Raw genomic sequence first — 18185 nt, 5'->3', positions numbered from 1 at the left:
CCGACCGCGAGACCTTATGTTAATAAATATACACACCGACGATCTCAAGTGTGTGATAAATCATGCTCTCGAAATTTTCAAACACCGTGTTTAACACTATCAAGTGAAGTTTATCTTCTTCTTCAGGACCTTAATCGTGAAAGATATCTACTTCACTGTTGAAGAACAGTGTGTATTTGCTGGTTTTCCTATTTCATGACGTTTTCAAGGGTAATATTGCAATCCTATACTATAAAAGTACTTGTAATCAGTTGATCACAAAATGTTTCTAATATTACACAGGTCCATCACTGAAGGCGTGGGTTGTTGTTGACAAGGTCGAGAGTATTGTTTGTGATTACTATAAATGCAGACAGCATCGGTAGAGGTTTGATCATATGCAGCAGCTGTGTTATTTGCTCTGGAATCCACAGACCACAACACATCACAAGAGTCGTACAGACGGGTCTCGACGATCAACCCATCTTGGGAATTTCTCGTGCAAGGATGGCAGGAAACTTTTCGGTTAGAGTAGGTTGTTCTCTATCCATAAAAAATAATTATTACATACCATAAAGGAAAAAATATTACTGTAAAATAAAGGCAATGAAAAGCTCTTCTGTACTTACAGAAAACGAATACCCACTGAGCATGGACGAAATTAGTATATGAGATTTTTATTGCTTAAGTTGCCTTCATCAGCTCCCCATTATAAGAACATAAGAACGTAAGAAAGGAGGAATATTGCAGCAGGCCTGTTGGCCCATACTAGGCAGGTCCTTCACAATCCATCCCACTAACAGAATATTTGCCCAACCCAATTTTCAATGCTACCCAGGCAATAAGCTTTAATAATTCTGTTTACTCATGTGCAAACCCCACTCAAATCCAAATCAGTGAAATGATGTCCGTGGCTACGAGGGCGGACTGCGACAGTCAGAGCAAATTGGTGCAGTCAAACCAGAGTGAAAAACTTTTCCCAGTGTCTTATAAACATTGAATTTTTTCGAAACTAGCCAATAAGTATTGTGCTAGCTCACTGCCAGTTGACAATGAAATAATAAGAGCTAGAACCCTTCATCTTCGGTGACTTCTGAAGTCAAGGCAATGTATGAATCTCTCGAAATTCAGGTGCTAGGCCAGCATTGTTTTCTGTGCTCCAGAATACTGCAGAAACTGCACATGTGCAACATCTGGGTATCTTTATTGTAGACGTTTCGCTATCCAGTGGCTTTATCAATACAAATTCCAGGACATAACTTGAAGACTGTAGAACTATGTACAGAAGATGAGGTAATCAGTCCCTCAACCTTGGAGTAGGTGCGAAGAGCACCATTCTTGTACAACTACAGAAACTACACATCAAGACTAATAAAGTGGTACCCGCAATTTATTAAATATAAAACCTATTTTACTAATTGTTTCTTTATTAACGAACTGGCCGTATCCCACCGAGGCAGGGTGACCTTAAAAGAAAAACGAAAGTTTTTCTTTTCAAATTTAGTAATTTATACAGAAGGGGTTACTAGCCCTTTGCTCTCGGTATTTTAGTCGCCTCATACAACACACACACATGGCTTACGCATTGGCTTTCGGTACTACTGCTGGACTATAAGTACACCATAAACAGACCTTGCTGTATCTTTCAGCATCTAACCCAGATGACGTAAGGCCAAACGCTGGAGAACAACGCTTCGTCGGGACCACGTTTCGCCCTGTGCTGAACTTGATCAAGTTTGATGAAGCTCAACACAAAGAAAAGCATTGTCCCAATGAAGAGTTGACCCAAAATCTCCACTGGCCTTGCCTAGCGTACAGCTCCTCATTCCACCGCTGAAGCATCCACGTACCTGGCTCCACACTGCCTGTGATGGTGCCTATGACGTTGTAAATAGTGGCGTTGGCGGCGTGGGTGTATACTGTGAGGGTCGTGGTCCAAGTGTGGTTGTGGAGCCCTGGTCCAAGTCGGTACGTCAGGTTCAAACCTCCCTGCCACTCATCAGGGGCTTCCTCTCCCCCTAGCTGGCTGGTGAGCGAGAGATAGAGAGCAAATGATAGAGAGAGAGAGAGAGAGAGAGAGAGAGAGAGAGATGGGGTGCAAGGTAGGGGAATGCAAACATTTCACACAGATGGCTAATGGATGAGAGGAAGTGAGAGGGAGAGAGTGAGAGAGTGTGGGGTGGTACACTGCCTCTCACTCCCCTCACTGTGTGAAGGGACTGCAAGAAACTGACCGAAAAAGAATAAAATAAACATTCTTTTTTTGTTCAATGAAGAAACAAAAAACACGAAAACAGCATTAAAAACAAAAGAGTGAACAGCAAGATTGTTAATGTTAAACGTGTGTTGTAAAACTGTTATCTCTGTGTTGAAGTATTGTTAAAAGTGTATTTAAGTAATGTTTATCGTCTTTTGAAGCAAAGTTGTGTGTTGGAATCATGCTAAATATGCGAGTACAGCAACAATGTATGTACTAGGCATCACAACGTACGTGTGATGACGAGTACAGCAACAATGTATGTACTAGGCATCACAACGTACGTGTGATGACGAGTACAGCAACAATGTATGTACTAGGCATCACAACGTACGTGTGATGACGAGTACAGCAACAATGTATGTACTAGGCATCGCAACGTACGTGTGATGACGAGTACAGCAACAATGTATGTACTAGGCATCACAACGTACGTGTGATGACGAGTACAGCAACAATGTATGTACTAGGCATCACAACGTACGTGTGATGACGAGTACAGCAACAATGTATGTACTAGGCATCACAACGTACGTGTGATGACGAGTACAGCAACAATGTATGTACTAGGCATCACAACGTACGTGTGATGACGAGTACAGCAACAATGTATGTACTAGGCATCACAACGTATGTTTGAGGAATTAAAGCTCACCTGAAAATATAGTAGGCATCAGAGTAGCTGATGGGCTGCACTGGGATCCTGGGAGTGTCCACCTCCTCCTCTGGGATCCTGAAGGCGCTTTCTGTATTTGGAAAAGAGTTGGTAGGGTAGGAGGAAGGGAGAAAGCCAGGTAGGTGGGAAGTAAGGTGGAAGGATGAATAGAGGTTGGGGAGAAGTGGAGGCCGGATAGAATGAGGGCAGGAAGGGAGGGGAAAGGAGGGAGGAAGAGAGGAAGGAAGGATATATAGGAGGAGAGGAATTGAGGGAATGAAGAAAGGAAATAATATAACAATATTTTTTTTACTCTTATCCGGAACAAAGGATACTGTTGTCTGGATTAAGGAATACTCTTATCCGGAACAAGGGATATGACTAATACCCTCACATTTCGGGCGTACAATTACTGAATACTGGGGTTATAGTTAACACTTATAAAAACAATCTTTACAAATTTTTCTCATAGAGGATTAACGTCTAACACACACACACACACACACACACACACACACACACACACACACACACACACACACACACACACACACACACACACGCACACAGGAGCTCAACACGAGATTTAAAGAAGTATTTACAGTGGAAACCAGTAGGACTCCAGGAAATCAGAACAGGGGGGTACACCAGCAAGTGCTGGATGAGGTACACATAACCAAGGAGGAGGTGAAGAAGCTGCTATGTGAACTTGACACCTCAAAGGCGGTAGGACCAGACAACATCTCTCTGTGGGTCCTTAGAGAGGGAGCAGAGATGCTGTGTGTGCCATTAACAAAGATCTCCAATACATCCATTGAAACTGGGCAACTCCCAGAGGTATGGAAGATGGCAAATGCAGTCCCAATTTTTAAAAAGGGAGACAGACATGAGGCATTAAACTACAGACCTGTGTCACTAACGTGTATAGTATGCAAAGTCATGGAGAAGATCATCAGGAGGAGAGTGGTGGAGCACCTGGAAAGAAACAAGTGTATAATCGACAACCAGCACGGTTTCATGGAAGAAAAATCCTGTGTCATAAATCTACTGGAGTTTTATGACAAGGTGACAGAAGTAAGACAAGAGAGAGAGGGGTGGATCGACTGCATTTTTTGGACTGCAAGAAGGCCTTCGACACAGTTCCTCACAAGAGGTTACTGCAAAAGCTAGAGGATCAGGCACACATAACAGGAAAGGCACTGCAATGGATCAGAAAATACCTGACAGGGAGGCAACAACGAGTCATGGTACGTGACGAGGTGTCAGAGTGGGCGCCTGTGACAAGCGGGGTTCCACAGGGGTCCGTTCTAGGACCTGTGCTGTTTTTGGTATATGTGAATGACATAACGGAAGGGATAGACTCAGAAGTGTCCTTGTTTGCAGATGATGTGAATTTAATGAGAAGAATCAAATCCGACGAGGATCAGGCAGGACTACAAAGAGACCTGGACAGGCTACAAGCCTGGTATAGCAACTGGCTCCTTAAGTTTAACCCTGCCAAATGCAAAGTCATGAAGATTAGGGAAGGGCAAAGAAGATCGCAGACACAATATAGTCTAGATGGCCAAAGACTGCAAACCTCACTCAAGAAAAAAGATCTGGGGGTGAGTATAACACCGAGCACATCTCCTGAGGCGCACATCAATCAGATAACTGCTGCAGCATACGGGCGTCTGGCAAACCTACGGATAGCGTTCCGATACCTCAGTAAGAAATCGTTCAAGACTCTGTATACCATTTACGTCAGGCCCATACTGGAGTATGCAGCACCAGTTTGGAATCCACACCTGGTCAAGCACGTCAAGAAATTAGAGAAAGTGCAAAGGTTTGCAACAAGACTAGTCCCAGAGCTAAGGGGATTGTCCTACGAAGAAAGGTAGAGGGAAATCGGCCTGACGACACTAGAGGACAGGAGGGTCAGGGGAGACATGATAACGACCTCTAAAATACTGCGTGGAATAGACAAGGTGGACAAAGACGAGATGTTCCAGAGATGGGACACAGAAACAAGAGGTCACAAAATTGGAAGCTGAAGACTCAGATGAATCAAAGGGATGTTAGGAAGTATTTCTTCAGTCATAGAGAAGTCAGGCCGTGGAATAGCCTAGAAAGTGACGTAGTGGGGGCGGGAACCATACATAGTTTTAACACGAGGTTTGATAAAGCTCATGGAGCAGGGAGAGAGAGAGGACCTAGTGGCAATCAGTGAAGAGGCGGGGCCAGGAGCTATGAATCGACCCCTGCAATCACAAATAGGTGAGTACAAATAGGTGAGTACACACACATACAGCTTACCAATAGATGGGTAAAAAGGGGTGAGAGGGTCGCCGTTGCCTAACTGGGTGTTGCCAAATTGGACTGCATGAGGTGGGGCGAACTTAGTGCTGGGGTAGGTGACATTCGAGTTCTGGCCGAGAGGACTGACGGAGGCAGGATCCAGGTACAGTAGCACACCTCCTGCACCTCGCACCTCAGCGTTATGTACCTGTGCAGCCGAGGAGGACGTGTGGTCAGTGAATGAAGCGCAATACATGACTGTCTCTTTCATGGGGTAGGATCTCTTATAGATTCCTTCAGAATCCTTATAGAGAATTCTTATGAATTACTATAAAGTCTTTCATGTACATGAATGATAAACAATTCCGACGAGATGAAAAATTAGGTATGTACAACTTCTGGATATCTTCAACAGTAGACGCTTCGCCATCCAGTGGTTTAAACAGTACATATTCAAGGACATAATTGGAAGACTGTCGAACTATATGCCAAAGGCGAGGTTATCAGTCCCTCAGCCTTGGAGTTAGTGATGAACACCGTAGTTTTGAAGATTCTTCAAAACTATGGTGCTCTCCACCATCTCCAAGGCTGAGGGACTGATTACCTCGTCTTTTGCATATAGTTCGACAGTCTTCCCATTATGTCCTTGAATTTGTCTTGATAAAACCACTGGATGGCGAAATGTCTACAAATAAAGATATCCAGAAGTTGCGCATGTATCTAATTCTTCATAAAACTCTTTCATGTTACATAGAGTATCTTAGATATGTACTGAGCCTCAGATACCCAATTCCTCATATTTTACATAAGATATGTAATGTGCTTTAAATACTCGATTCATCGGATACAGAATATAAAGCCAAAAATTATGTCCTGGTGACGATTGTAATACAAATAATATTTAATGCAAGATAAGAGTTGTTTATGTATTCACATGTAACCCATTTCTTCCTGGACACTAAATAGTGAGTGAGTAGCCCAGTGAAGCCGTTCTGAAGATTAGACCATTTTAAAATATTTAGAAAGATGCAAGAATCTGAATAAACAAAACTCGGGCTAAGAATCATATTAGTGATATAGTTCAAAGGGATGTTCCATAAAGGTAGCAAAGAACAAACTTACGGGGTGTCTATGATTCCTATCATTACAGAAAAGAGAGTTGCAAGTGTAAAAGAACCTATGTCTATATTTGTTGTTTAGAAGTCTATTGGAAAAGGAGAGACCAGTTTTACCAGTGGAAAAACCCACGTTTTTCATGTAAACCTAACAGGTGAGGAAGGAAGGAAGGGAGGGGAGAGAGAGACAGGCGCGCCAGCGTTAAACCTTATCTTGGAGGCTTATTGAAGTGCTGCAGTGTTACCACACCTCTAATTTAAACGTTGAATGTAAGGGTAATTATCCGTAAGCTAGAACATCGTCTTAGATTGTGGTTTGGACAGTTAAGTTAAGCTTGGATTGTAGGTGTAAGTAGCTTAAGTACAGATATTGAGGTATCTATATTGTCCTACAACTTAGAACCATAGGTGCCACAGGGCTAGTTCCGAGTCCCTGGGGCACCCGGGCACTCACACAAGGACATTTGCTGGGTAAGCCGCGGATATTCACATGGGAATAAAGGCGAGCGATAATTTCTAATTTGGTCATTACTTAGGGGACCCTATGTTCTATGCTGTACTAAACTGTTGATCATTGACTCAGTTGATCGGGTGTGGTTAAAAATCTGGAAGGCAGTGAGGCGAGGAATTTCTCCATCCGGCTCCCTAATTCCTCCAAGTAAGCCAGTAAAGGTACTTTATGTCAGGATTTGCACAAATGTATAATACACAAGTACTTTATGTGGGACAGTGGGACTGGAATGTTCTGCAGACCACACCCAGAGATGTTAATTAGTCTACTAATTGACAGTCCCTATCCATGGTTAAGCTAGGTTCGGGATGGCTGGTACTTAGAGTGAAATTGAGATAAAGACCATTCTATCGACAATGAGCAGAAAATAGAATAAACATCTAAAATATCAGTAATAGCGAATGATGTTATCAAGATTCTGTAAATAAAAGCACACTAATGGCAAAGTTCAGCTCAGTCACTGGGAAAAATGCTACAGTTTTGTATAATATTATTCAGAGTTTGTGAACTTGTTTCAGCCGAGGTACGCGAAAGAAACTGAGAATTATATATGTACACGGAGAGCATGGAGGACGAGAGAAAACAGAAAATTTTCTATTACCTGACTGTTGATAGTTGGAAGAGTAATAAATTTAGATTGGATATTAGTGTCAAGGAAAAGAAATTGGTACTTTGATTTCCAATATGCTATAGACTTGAAAGACGGAACAAAATTATTGAGAAACGAGAAAGGGTTTGAAGAGACTTGAGACACGAAGCCAGAGAGAGGGAGAGGGGAGGAAGAGAGAGAGAGAGAGAGAGAGAGAGAGAGAGAGAGAGAGAGAGAGAGAGAGAGAGAGAGAGAGAGAGAGAGAGAGAGAGAGAGAGAGAGAGAGAGAGAGAGAGCAATAACAGGGAATGTTCAAGAGCCTCCAGCAACACGAAAGGTTAAAGAATAGTATTTAACGTAAAATAGAAATGAGGACGAATCCAAGTGAGGCTCACTAAGATTGAGAACGACATCATTTAGAAAAATTACATTGTTTTCTCTCATTAGGCCATCAGGAGGAACATTTGAAAATAGACAACCGACAGTACATGAAGACTGAATATTTTCCAGGTGGGGAAAGGTCGCTCTTTTCCAGGAAGTCCCGAGAGTGACGAAGGTGAACAGGAGAAAAAGAACCAAGAAAAAGAGTGAAGCAAGGAGGAAAGAGAGCGAGAGCCTCTAGTGGAGAAAATTACACGGAATCGTTTCAAAAGACGAATGTCAAAATGCAAAAGTTAGAATAAGTTCCTAGTTTGAGGGTAAAATTTATATCTACTCGATCAAGAGGGATATCGAGACAATTACAAACTTTAAAATACTACTGCTTGTTTAAGATAAGAGTACCTTATTGCTCCTGTATATGGCACCGTATCTGATGAGGACGATAGCTCCAGTCACAGAAATGTTGATGGATTCCAGGTACTGGAAGTCCTCATCGCGACCCAAGAAGGCAAACACCACATTGCCCTGCCACAACATGGAACAAACATACGTACAGGACTTTATTATTATTATTATTATTATTATTATTATTATTATTATTGTTATTATTATGATTATTATTATTATTATTAATATCATTATAATAATAATAATAATAATAATAATAATAATAATAATAACAATAATTATTATTATTATTATTATTATTGTTCTTAATAACATTATTGTTATTAAACATTATCATTATTCATCTGGGATAAAGCGATAAACGCCGATGGGCTAGATAATTCTTTGAGAATGGAGGGAACTCAGATTCGATCTGAGGAAGAAGTACGTTTATGTCAAGCAGTGGGTAGTGGTGGGAGGTTAGTACATGTACAGTGGGTAGTGGTGGGAGGTTAGTACATGTACAGTGGGTAGTGGTGGGAGGTTAGTACATGTACAGTGGGTAGTGGTGGGAGGTTAGTACATGTGCAGTGGGTATTGGTGGGAGGTTAGTACATGTACAGTGGGTAGTGGTGGGAGGTTAGTACATACACAGTGGGTAGTGGTGGGAGGTTAGTACATGTGCAGTGGGTAGTGGTGGGAGGTTAGTACATGTGCAGTGGGTATTGGTGGGAGGTTAGTACATGTACAGTGGGTAGTGGTGGGAGGTTAGTACATACACAGTGGGTAGTGGTGGGAGGTTAGTACATGTGCAGTGGGTAGTGGTGGGAGGTTAGTACATACACAGTGAGTAGTGGTGGGAGGTTAGTACATGTACAGTGGGTAGTGGTGGGAGGTTAGTACATACACAGTGGGTAGTGGTGGAAGGTTAGTACATACACAGTGAGTAGTGGTTGGAGGTTAGTACATGTACAGTGGATAGTGGTGGGAGGTTAGTACATGTACAGTGGGTAGTGGTGGGAGGTTAGTACATGTACAGTGGGTAGTGGTGGGAGGTTAGTACATACACAGTGGGTAGTGGTGGGAGGTTAGTACATGTGCAGTGGGTAGTGGTGGGAGGTTAGTACATGTACAGTGGGTAGTGGTGGGAGGTTAGTACATACACAGTGGGTAGTGGTGGGAGGTTAGTACATGTGCAGTGGGTAGTGGTGGGAGGTTAGTACATGTACAGTGGGTAGTGGTGGGAGGTTAGTACATACACAGTGAGTAGTGGTGGGAGGTTAGTACATACACAGTGGGCAGTGGTGAGAGGTTAATACATGCACAGTGGGCAGTGGTGAGAGGTTAGCACATACACAGTGGGCAGTGGTGAGAGGTTAGTACATGCACAGTGGGCAGGGGTGGGAGGTTAGCACACACACAGTGGGCAGTGGTGAGAGGTTAGTACATGCACAGTGGGCAGTGGTGAGAGGTTAGTACATACACAGTGGGCAGTGGTGGGAGGTTAGCACATACACAGTGGGCAGTGGTGAGAGGTTAGTACATGCACAGTGGGCAGTGGTGAGAGGTTAGTACATGCACAGTGGGCAGTGGTGAGAGGTTAGTACATGCACAGTGGGCAGTGGTGAGAGGTTAGTATATGCACAATGGGTAGTGGTGGGAGGTTAGCACATACACAGTGGGTAGTTGTGGGAGGTTAGCACATACACAGTGGGTAGTGGTGGGAAGTTAGCACATACACAATGGGTAGTGGTGGTAGGTTAGTACATACACAATTGGTAGTGGTGGGAGGTTAGCACATACACAGTGGGTAGTGGTGGGAGGTTAGCACATACACAGTGGGTAGTGGTGGGAGGTTAGTACATACACAGTGGGCAGTGGTGGGAGGTTAGCACAAACACAATGGGTAGTGGTGGGAGGTTAGTACATACACAGTGGGTAGTGGTGGGAAGTTAGCACATACACAGTGGGTAGTGGTGGGAGGTTAGCATATACACAGTGGGTAGTGGTGGGAGGTTAGTACATACACAATGGGTAGTGGTGGGAGGTTAGCACATACACAGTTGGTAGTGGTGGGAGGTTAGTACATGCACAGTGGGTAGTGGTGCAAAGTTAGCACATACACAGTGGGTAGTGGTGGTAGGTTAGCACATACACAGTGGGTAGTGGTGGGAGGTTAGCACAAACACAATGGGTAGTGGTGGGAGGTTAGTACATACACAGTGGGTAGTGGTGGGAAGTTAGCACATACACAGTGGGTAGTGGTGGGAGGTTAGCACATATACAGTGGGTAGTGGTGGTAGGTTAGTGCATACACAGTGGGTAGTGGTGGGAAATTAGCACATACACAGTGGGTAGTGGTGGGAGGTTAGTACATACACAGTGGGTAGTGGTGGGAAGTTAGCACATACACAGTGGGTAGTGGTGGGAGGTTAGCACATACACAGTGAGTAGTGGTGGGAGGTTAGTACATACACAGTGGGTAGTGGTGGGAGGTTAGCACATACACAGTTGGTAGTGGTGGGAGGTTAGTACATGCACAGTGGGTAGTGGTGGAAAGTTAGCACATACACAGTGGGTAGTGGTGGGAGGTTAGCACATACACAGTGGGTAGTGGTGGGAGGTTAGCACATATACAGTGGGTAGTGGTGGGAGGTTAGTGCATACACAGTGGGTAGTGGTGGGAGGTTAGTACATACACAGTGGGCAGTGGTGGGAGGTTAGTACATGCAAAGTGGGAAGTGGTGGGAGGTTAGTACATACACAGTGGGCAGTGGTGGGAGGTTAGTACATACACAGTGGGCAGTGGTGGGAGGTTAGTACATACACAGTGGGTAGTGGTGGGAAGTTAGTACATACACAGTGGGCAGTGGTGGGAAGTTAGTACATACACAGTGGGTAGTGGTGGGAAGTTAGTACATACACAGTGGGCAGTGGTGGGAGGTTAGTACATACACAGTGGGCAGTGGTGGGAGGTTAGTACATACACAGTGGGCAGTGGTGGGAGGTTAGTACATACACAGTGGGCAGTGGTGGGAGGTTAGTACATGCAAAGTGGGAAGTGGTGGGAGGTTAAGACACAGGCAGCACTACGTAAAATTTGATCATAAATTTGACAGTGGTTTCAGGCTGAAAAACCTGAGTATTTAGTGTATGATTTTATATCACACTAAGTTAGTAATGGTATGATGGTACGATTGTATGATGGTATGGTTCACCAAGTTAGCAGTGGATTAGGTTGGAAGTTGGCAGTGTGAGGGTAGAACAAAGTTAGCAGTGTGAGGGTAGAACAAAGTTAGCAGTGTGAGGGTAGAACACAGTTGGCAGTGTGAGGGTAGAACAAAGTTAGCAGTGTGAGGGTAGAACAAAGTTAGCAGTGTGAGGGTAGAACAAAGTTTGCAGTGTGAGGGTAGAACAAAGTTAGCAGTGTGAGGGTAGAACAAAGTTAGCAGTGTGAGGGTAGAACAAAGTTAGCAGTGTGAGGGTAGAACAAAGTTGGCAGTGTGAGGGTAGAACAAAGTTGGCAGTGTGAGGGTAGAACAAAGTTAGCAGTGTGAGGGTAGAACAAAGTTAGCAGTGTGAGGGTAGAACAAAGTTAGCAGTGTGAGGGTAGAACAATGTTGGCAGTGTGAGGGTAGAACAAAGTTAGCAGTGTGAGGGTAGAACAAAGTTAGCAGTGTGAGGGTAGAACAAAGTTAGCAGTGTGAGGGTAGTGATGAATGGTTTGAAAAACCGACAAGTTGAAGATTGAGACACTTATGCAGCATATGGGAATCTTTATTCAGGAAACGTTTCGCCACACAGTGGCTTCATCAGTCCATCTTGTAGATTGTCCATCAATCTACAAGATTGATGGACTGAACACATCGACTCCAGGTTGAGGGACTGATTACCTCATTCTCCTCCTCTCCTTACGCCTTCCTCTTTGTATTGGACTGATGAAGCCACTGTGTGGCGAAACGTTTCCTGAATAAAGATTCCCATATGCTGCATAAGTGTCTCAATCTTCAGTGTGAGGGTAGAACAAAGTTAGCAGTGTGAGGGTAGAACAAAGTTAGCAGTGTGAGGGTAGAACAAAGTTAGCAGTGTGAGGGTAGAACAATGTTGGCAGTGTGAGGGTAGAACAAAGTTAGCAGTGTGAGGGTAGAACAAAGTTAGCAGTGTGAGGGTAGAACAAAGTTAGCAGTGTGAGGGTAGAACAAAGTTAGCAGTGTGAGGGTAGAACAAAGTTAGCAGTGTGAGGGTAGAACAAAGTTAGCAGTGTGAGGGTAGAACAAAGTTAGCAGTGTGAGGGTAGAACAAAGTTAGCAGTGTGAGGGTAGAACAAAGTTAGCAGTGTGAGGGTAGAACAAAGTTAGCAGTGTGAGGGTAGAACAAAGTTAGCAGTGTGAGGGTAGAACAAAGTTAGCAGTGTGAGGGTAGAACAAAGTTAGCAGTGTGAGGGTAGAACAAAGTTAGCAGTGTGAGGGTAGAACAAAGTTAGCAGTGTGAGGGTAGAACAAAGTTAGCAGTGTGAGGGTAGAACAAAGTTAGCAGTGTGAGGGTAGAACAAAGTTAGCAGTGTGAGGGTAGAACAAAGTTAGCAGTGTGAGGGTAGAACAAAGTTAGCAGTGTGAGGGTAGAACAAAGTTAGCAGTGTGAGGGTAGAACAAAGTTAGCAGTGTGAGGGTAGAACAAAGTGTGCGGTATGTGAGACCGAGACAAAGTTGGCGGGGTTGGGGGGTGGGCTGGGGGGGGTGGGGGGGTGACGTTTACATAATGTGGGCACAAAGAGTGTGAGAGTGGAACAAAATTCACAGTAAGTCTGGAACAAAGTTGATTGTACGAGGCTGGAACACTCAAAAGCGGGAACACATGAATGTTATTTTGAGTGTGCATTTCTCTCTTGTTTGCAGAGGGAAAAGGGGTCGAGTCTCAGCTCCTGGCCCTGTAACTCAGGTTTCCACATCATCCTAGCCTAATGCTATTTTACCTGTGTGTTAAATCCATGTTTAGAGGCTGCCTCTTGACTCTTTTAAATATCCTGTGTAACCCTTTTGTTATTAGCTTCCAAATGTCCTCTTGTGTACCTGTTTTGTGCCTCTTGATCAGTCTATGTCTGTCCGCTTTGCTAAGGCTTCCGAGTATTTTACTATATCATCATGGTGGCTTGTACATGTTCCATTATTCTCCCACTTTTATCTTCTTTTAATTTTCTGATTTATACGCTTTTGTAATTGTAAATTTTTCTTTTATTTATAGGCCTAATGATGAAAAAGGACGTTTTTCGAAACATTATTACAAGGATTTATGCCTACCTTTTCAACTGTTCACCATGAAGCTACGTTTTCAATGTGCTCACCTGTATGGACCCAGGAGCTGAGTATGCATTGAAGCTGGGCAGCACCCTGGGGTCATCCTCTCCCGGCCACAAGGGCGGCTGGCGTCCCTCCGACTTCCAAACTGTCTCTCCCGACCCGTCCGCGATAATCACCTGCGAGGAGAAGGGGTCATATTACTGAAAGAGACAGAATCTTGATTCACCTGCAAGGAGAGTGTCATAGCTGTATCGGGCTACAAGATATAATGAGTGGAAGAAATAAGGATCTTCAGTACAAGTGTCATGTGAGAGAGTGTTAAGGACCTTCAGTACAAGTGTCATGAGAGAGAGTGTTAAGGACCTTCAGTACAAGTGTCATGAGAGAGAGTGTTAAGGACCTTCAGTACAAGTGTCATGTGAGAGAGTGTTAAGGACCTTCAGTACAAGTGTCATGAGAGAGAGTGTTAAGGACCTTCAGTACAAGTGTCATGAGAGAGAGTGTTAAGGACCTTCAGTACAAGTGTCATGAGAGAAAGTGTTAAGGACCTTCAGTACAAGTGTCATGAGAGAGAGTGTTAAGGACCTTCAGTACAAGTGTCATGAGAGAGAGTGTTAAGGACCTTCAGTACAAGTGTCATGAGAGAAAGTGTTAAGGACCTTCAGTACAAGTGTCATGAGAGAAAGTGTTAAGGACCTTCAGTACAAGTGTCATGAGAGAGAGTGTTAAGGACCTTCAGTACAAGTGTCATGAGAGAGAGTGTTAAGGACCTTCAGTACAAGTGTCATGAGAGAGAGTGTTAAGGACCTTCAGTACAAGTGTCATGAGAGAGAGTGTTAAGGACCTTCAGTACAAGTGTCATGAGAGAAAGTGTTAAGGACCTTCAGTACAAGTGTCATGAGAGAAAGTGTTAAGGACCTTCAGTACAAGTGTCATGAGAGAGAGTGTTAAGGACCTTCAGTACAAGTGTCATGAGAGAGAGTGTTAAGGACCTTCAGTACAAGTGTCATGAGAGAGAGTGTTAAGGACCTTCAGTACTAGTGTCATGAGAGAGAGTGTTAAGGACCTTCAGTACAAGTGTCATGAGAGAGAGTGTTAAGGACCTTCAGTACAAGTGTCATGAGAGAGAGTGTTAAGGACCTTCAGTACAAGTGTCATGAGAGAGAGTGTTAAGGACCTTCAGTACAAGTGTCATGAGAGAGAGTGTTAAGGACCTTCAGTACAAGTGTCATGAGAGAGAGTGTTAAGGACCTTCAGTACTAGTGTCATGAGAGAGAGTGTTAAGGACCTTCAGTACAAGTGTCATGAGAGAGAGTGTTAAGGACCTTCAGTACAAGTGTCATGAGAGAGAGTGTTAAGGACCTTCAGTACAAGTGTCATGAGAGAGAGTGTTAAGGACCTTCAGTACAAGTGTCATGTGAGAGAGTGTTAAGGACCTTCAGTACAAGTGTCATGAGAGAGAGTGTTAAGGACCTTCAGTACAAGTGTCATGAGAGAGAGTGTTAAGGACCTTCAGTACAAGTGTCATGAGAGAGAGTGTTAAGGACCAGTGACCGTGGAAACAAGGTAACACGAATTGTCACTAAAATATGAGTCTCAGTGGTTAAAAAAAATGTTGGAGCGTTGTGCCTAAAACGAAAAAAAGATGCTGTGTTTATGTCGAGCAGTCATAAGGTTGAGCTCTGTATGTTTAATGACGTAATGACGTAAAGGTCAGTTCCTAGAGAAACAATGCCTGCATATTGGAAAACGGTACAGTGTCATTATATGCTTTAAATACGATATATAAATAACGATAATGTAGAGGTCTGTATGAGGCAAGCGAGCAAGATAATGAGCACGTCTGCATTATTTCAAGATCTGAGATAAATAAGACAACCTTAAACCTGTTGATGGTTTACCTAAGTCACGGTCTTTATACTGTGAATACACCACAGTTACTAGGGGAAGTATCTGGGGACAATGAAAGGCATTCAAGCTAGACTGAAGAAACTGGATGACAGGTCCAATTCCCTAGACCAAGAGCTGTACACCAAGAGAAGTCAACTCAAAACAAAGAAATGGAAACAATAATTAATTTTGATTAAACTATTGGAAACTATAGTTAAGGACAATATCTTAAATTCCTGGAAGACAATGTTATATGAAGTAATAATGAAGATTGCCTTACTAAAAATTATCCTACTTAACAGAGTTTTTAAGGTACTTCACAAAAATTGGGATGAAGTCCCCACGGATATAGTGAACTTCGACTTCTAGATGACATTCGACTAAGTACCATAAATTAAATTACGAAGCAAACGAAAATCTCATATCATAGGAGAGAACCTTTATAACTAGAGCAGTGATTCATTTACTGGCAGGAAGCAACGAGCAGTTCTAAATGAGGAAGTGTCTGAGTGGAGAAACTTGACAAACAAGGGTCAGTCCATGATAGTCCAGCATCAACAAGTTTTTTATGATGCTCTTCGTCGCTTCACATGAATTTTTCTGATGAAAAAATAAACATCTTTGGAAAGCCTGGAGGATAGGTGGAGAAGTAGAAGTGAGACTGAGAAAGAAATAAAGGAGGATGAGAATGAGAAAGGGGGAAAAGGAAAGGGTCAGCGGAGAATAGCCTCACCTCGTTGGTCTTGTTGCGGTCTGGGTATGAGAGCAAGACAGTGTAGGGGAGGAGGTGAACTTGGTCAAGACCTTGTTCCTGCCACTGTTCAGCCACCCACTGGGCCTGCTGCGTATCAACCTCCGTGGCAGCAGTGTGAGGCTCGGAGGTCAGGTATCTGAGGAGTAGAGGGACACAGAGCGAAATCAGTTTAAGGTATTTATCAAAAAGGTCGAATTCTCCTTGTAAGCTTCTTTTGATGTTTACTGAAAGGAATTCAATTATATAGTGAGTCTTCTTCCAATTGCTTTAACAAATTAATTAGATGAGCAAATTCATTTTATTTGTGCATGCACTCAACGTTTAATTACTAAACAGTAGCTCTGATACGTGTACTGGGTAACGGAGAGAATAAAATTTGAAAAGACTAATGAAATACTTAAGAAAAATAACCTTACAGAATTCTAACGATGGACGTCATACAAAGTAGCCAGGACAGGAGAGGATGGGTGGACTGTATATTCCTGAATTGTCAAAGAGTGTTGTAAAGAGCAAAAAGGTACAGTACCGTGACTGGAACAATATTGTGTAATGTTGTTGGTAGAGTTACCGACAATATGTTAAGTAAAAGGACACAAGTGCCACCATAAAATGTCACATTAGTTGAACTCTTGTCCTTTTACTTAACATGGAGCATAATACACAGATAACCCGCACAAAGGAGAGAGGACGAGCTTACGACGACGTTTCGGTCCGACTTGGACCATTTTCAGAGTCACGGTACAGTACCGTGACTGGAACAATATTGTGTAATGTTGTTGGTAGAGTTACCGACAATATGTTAAGTAAAAGGACACAAGTGCCACCATAAAATGTCACATTAGTTGAACTCTTGTCCTTTTACTTAACATGGAGCATAATACACAGATAACCCGCACAAAGGAGAGAGGACGAGCTTACGACGACGTTTCGGTCCGACTTGGACCATTTTCAGAGTCACAGTGTGACGTCGCCGTAAGCTCCTCCTCTCTCCTATGTGTGGGTTATTTGTGTATAAATTCTAAAACAAAGAAACGTATAAGGATGACAGAGAAAGTATTACACTTGGTAAATATTATTACCTGACAATCAGAAGGCAGAGGATCCAAGGGAACTTGAAAACATCATGGTAAGAAAAAAAAGTAACTCTTAAGAATAAGTCCCACAAACACTGCTATTGGTGATGCATGGTAATTATCTTCCAGGGAGGACAGTCCTTCATATTGATGCTTGAGCATGTAAAATACAGTTAACTCCAGGAAACTGTAGTAAGAATTGAATAATTTGAAAGAATAGTTCAAGAAGCAGTAGTTTCAAAAAGTCATCTCAGGATGTAATTCGAGACAATCATTCAGAAGAGTTCTCACACATGTCAACAAATGCGAGCGAACTTCACTCACTCAGTTTGGAATTTCAGGCAGATAACTGGAATATGGATATCATTAATAACGACCTTATACAATTTTTCATGATATCAGCTTGATTGATTTAACTTCCGTTTATTGTTATGCCGAATTCAGTTACTTGATATTGTCGTTATTATTTTTAGATTCAAAGTCAAAATATTTAACCCCATATTTCTTTTATTGTTTATGAATGATATTACGACAAATTAAGCCCACTCCCCAATCTGTAAGACATTGATCAAGGCTGTAAATATTGCAAGCAGACCTCAGAGGCGTTTATCATAAGAAGCAAGATAAGCGCTGCACCTCATAAAAATTCTTTAGTTCAAAATCGGAATATCTTTTCTTTTTTTAAAATTACACATATGGTGCATTTTGTTCCACATGTTTCGTTGAGTTTAAACCTGGTACAGAAGGACATGAAACATTTGAAACTTGTTATAAGCTTTTGAAACTTAGAAAAATCTGTCCTGGGGATACATTATATTGGATCCGCAATATTATGGTCTTACGATGGTATGAGGAACTTGTAGCTGACAGAGGGACGGCTCTGGCATCAAACCGTGAAGTATTTAAGGGCTCACTTACTTCAGAAATTTAAAAAATTATAAAAAGGCGAGTTTTCAATATTTTTCATTATTTTATTTACATTTGGATTACTTTTAAAATTTTATACAATCCTGTGAGTGA

The 18185-nt window shown here is 42.7% G+C and overlaps 1 protein-coding gene across 1 annotated transcript in view; it reads right to left on the bottom strand.

Annotated features, from left to right (window-relative positions):
• LOC128685128 (N-acetylated-alpha-linked acidic dipeptidase 2) overlaps positions 1-18185 on the bottom strand; it is a 110210-nt gene that overhangs the window by 63058 nt on the left and 28967 nt on the right. The window contains exons 4-9 of the mRNA XM_070104572.1: positions 16072-16228; positions 13493-13624; positions 8167-8289; positions 5187-5376; positions 2892-2982; positions 1830-2005 (exon numbers count right to left, since the gene is read on the bottom strand). Of these exons, the coding sequence (XP_069960673.1) occupies positions 1830-2005; positions 2892-2982; positions 5187-5376; positions 8167-8289; positions 13493-13624; positions 16072-16228 (869 nt within the window). The remainder of the gene's footprint in view (positions 1-1829; positions 2006-2891; positions 2983-5186; positions 5377-8166; positions 8290-13492; positions 13625-16071; positions 16229-18185) is intronic.

Source organism: Cherax quadricarinatus, chromosome 5 (assembly GCF_038502225.1).
Source record: "Cherax quadricarinatus isolate ZL_2023a chromosome 5, ASM3850222v1, whole genome shotgun sequence".
Taxonomy (NCBI): domain Eukaryota; kingdom Metazoa; phylum Arthropoda; class Malacostraca; order Decapoda; family Parastacidae; genus Cherax; species Cherax quadricarinatus.
The sequence above is the reverse complement of the archived record's forward strand: the minus strand, read 5'-3'. Positions and strand labels throughout refer to the sequence as shown.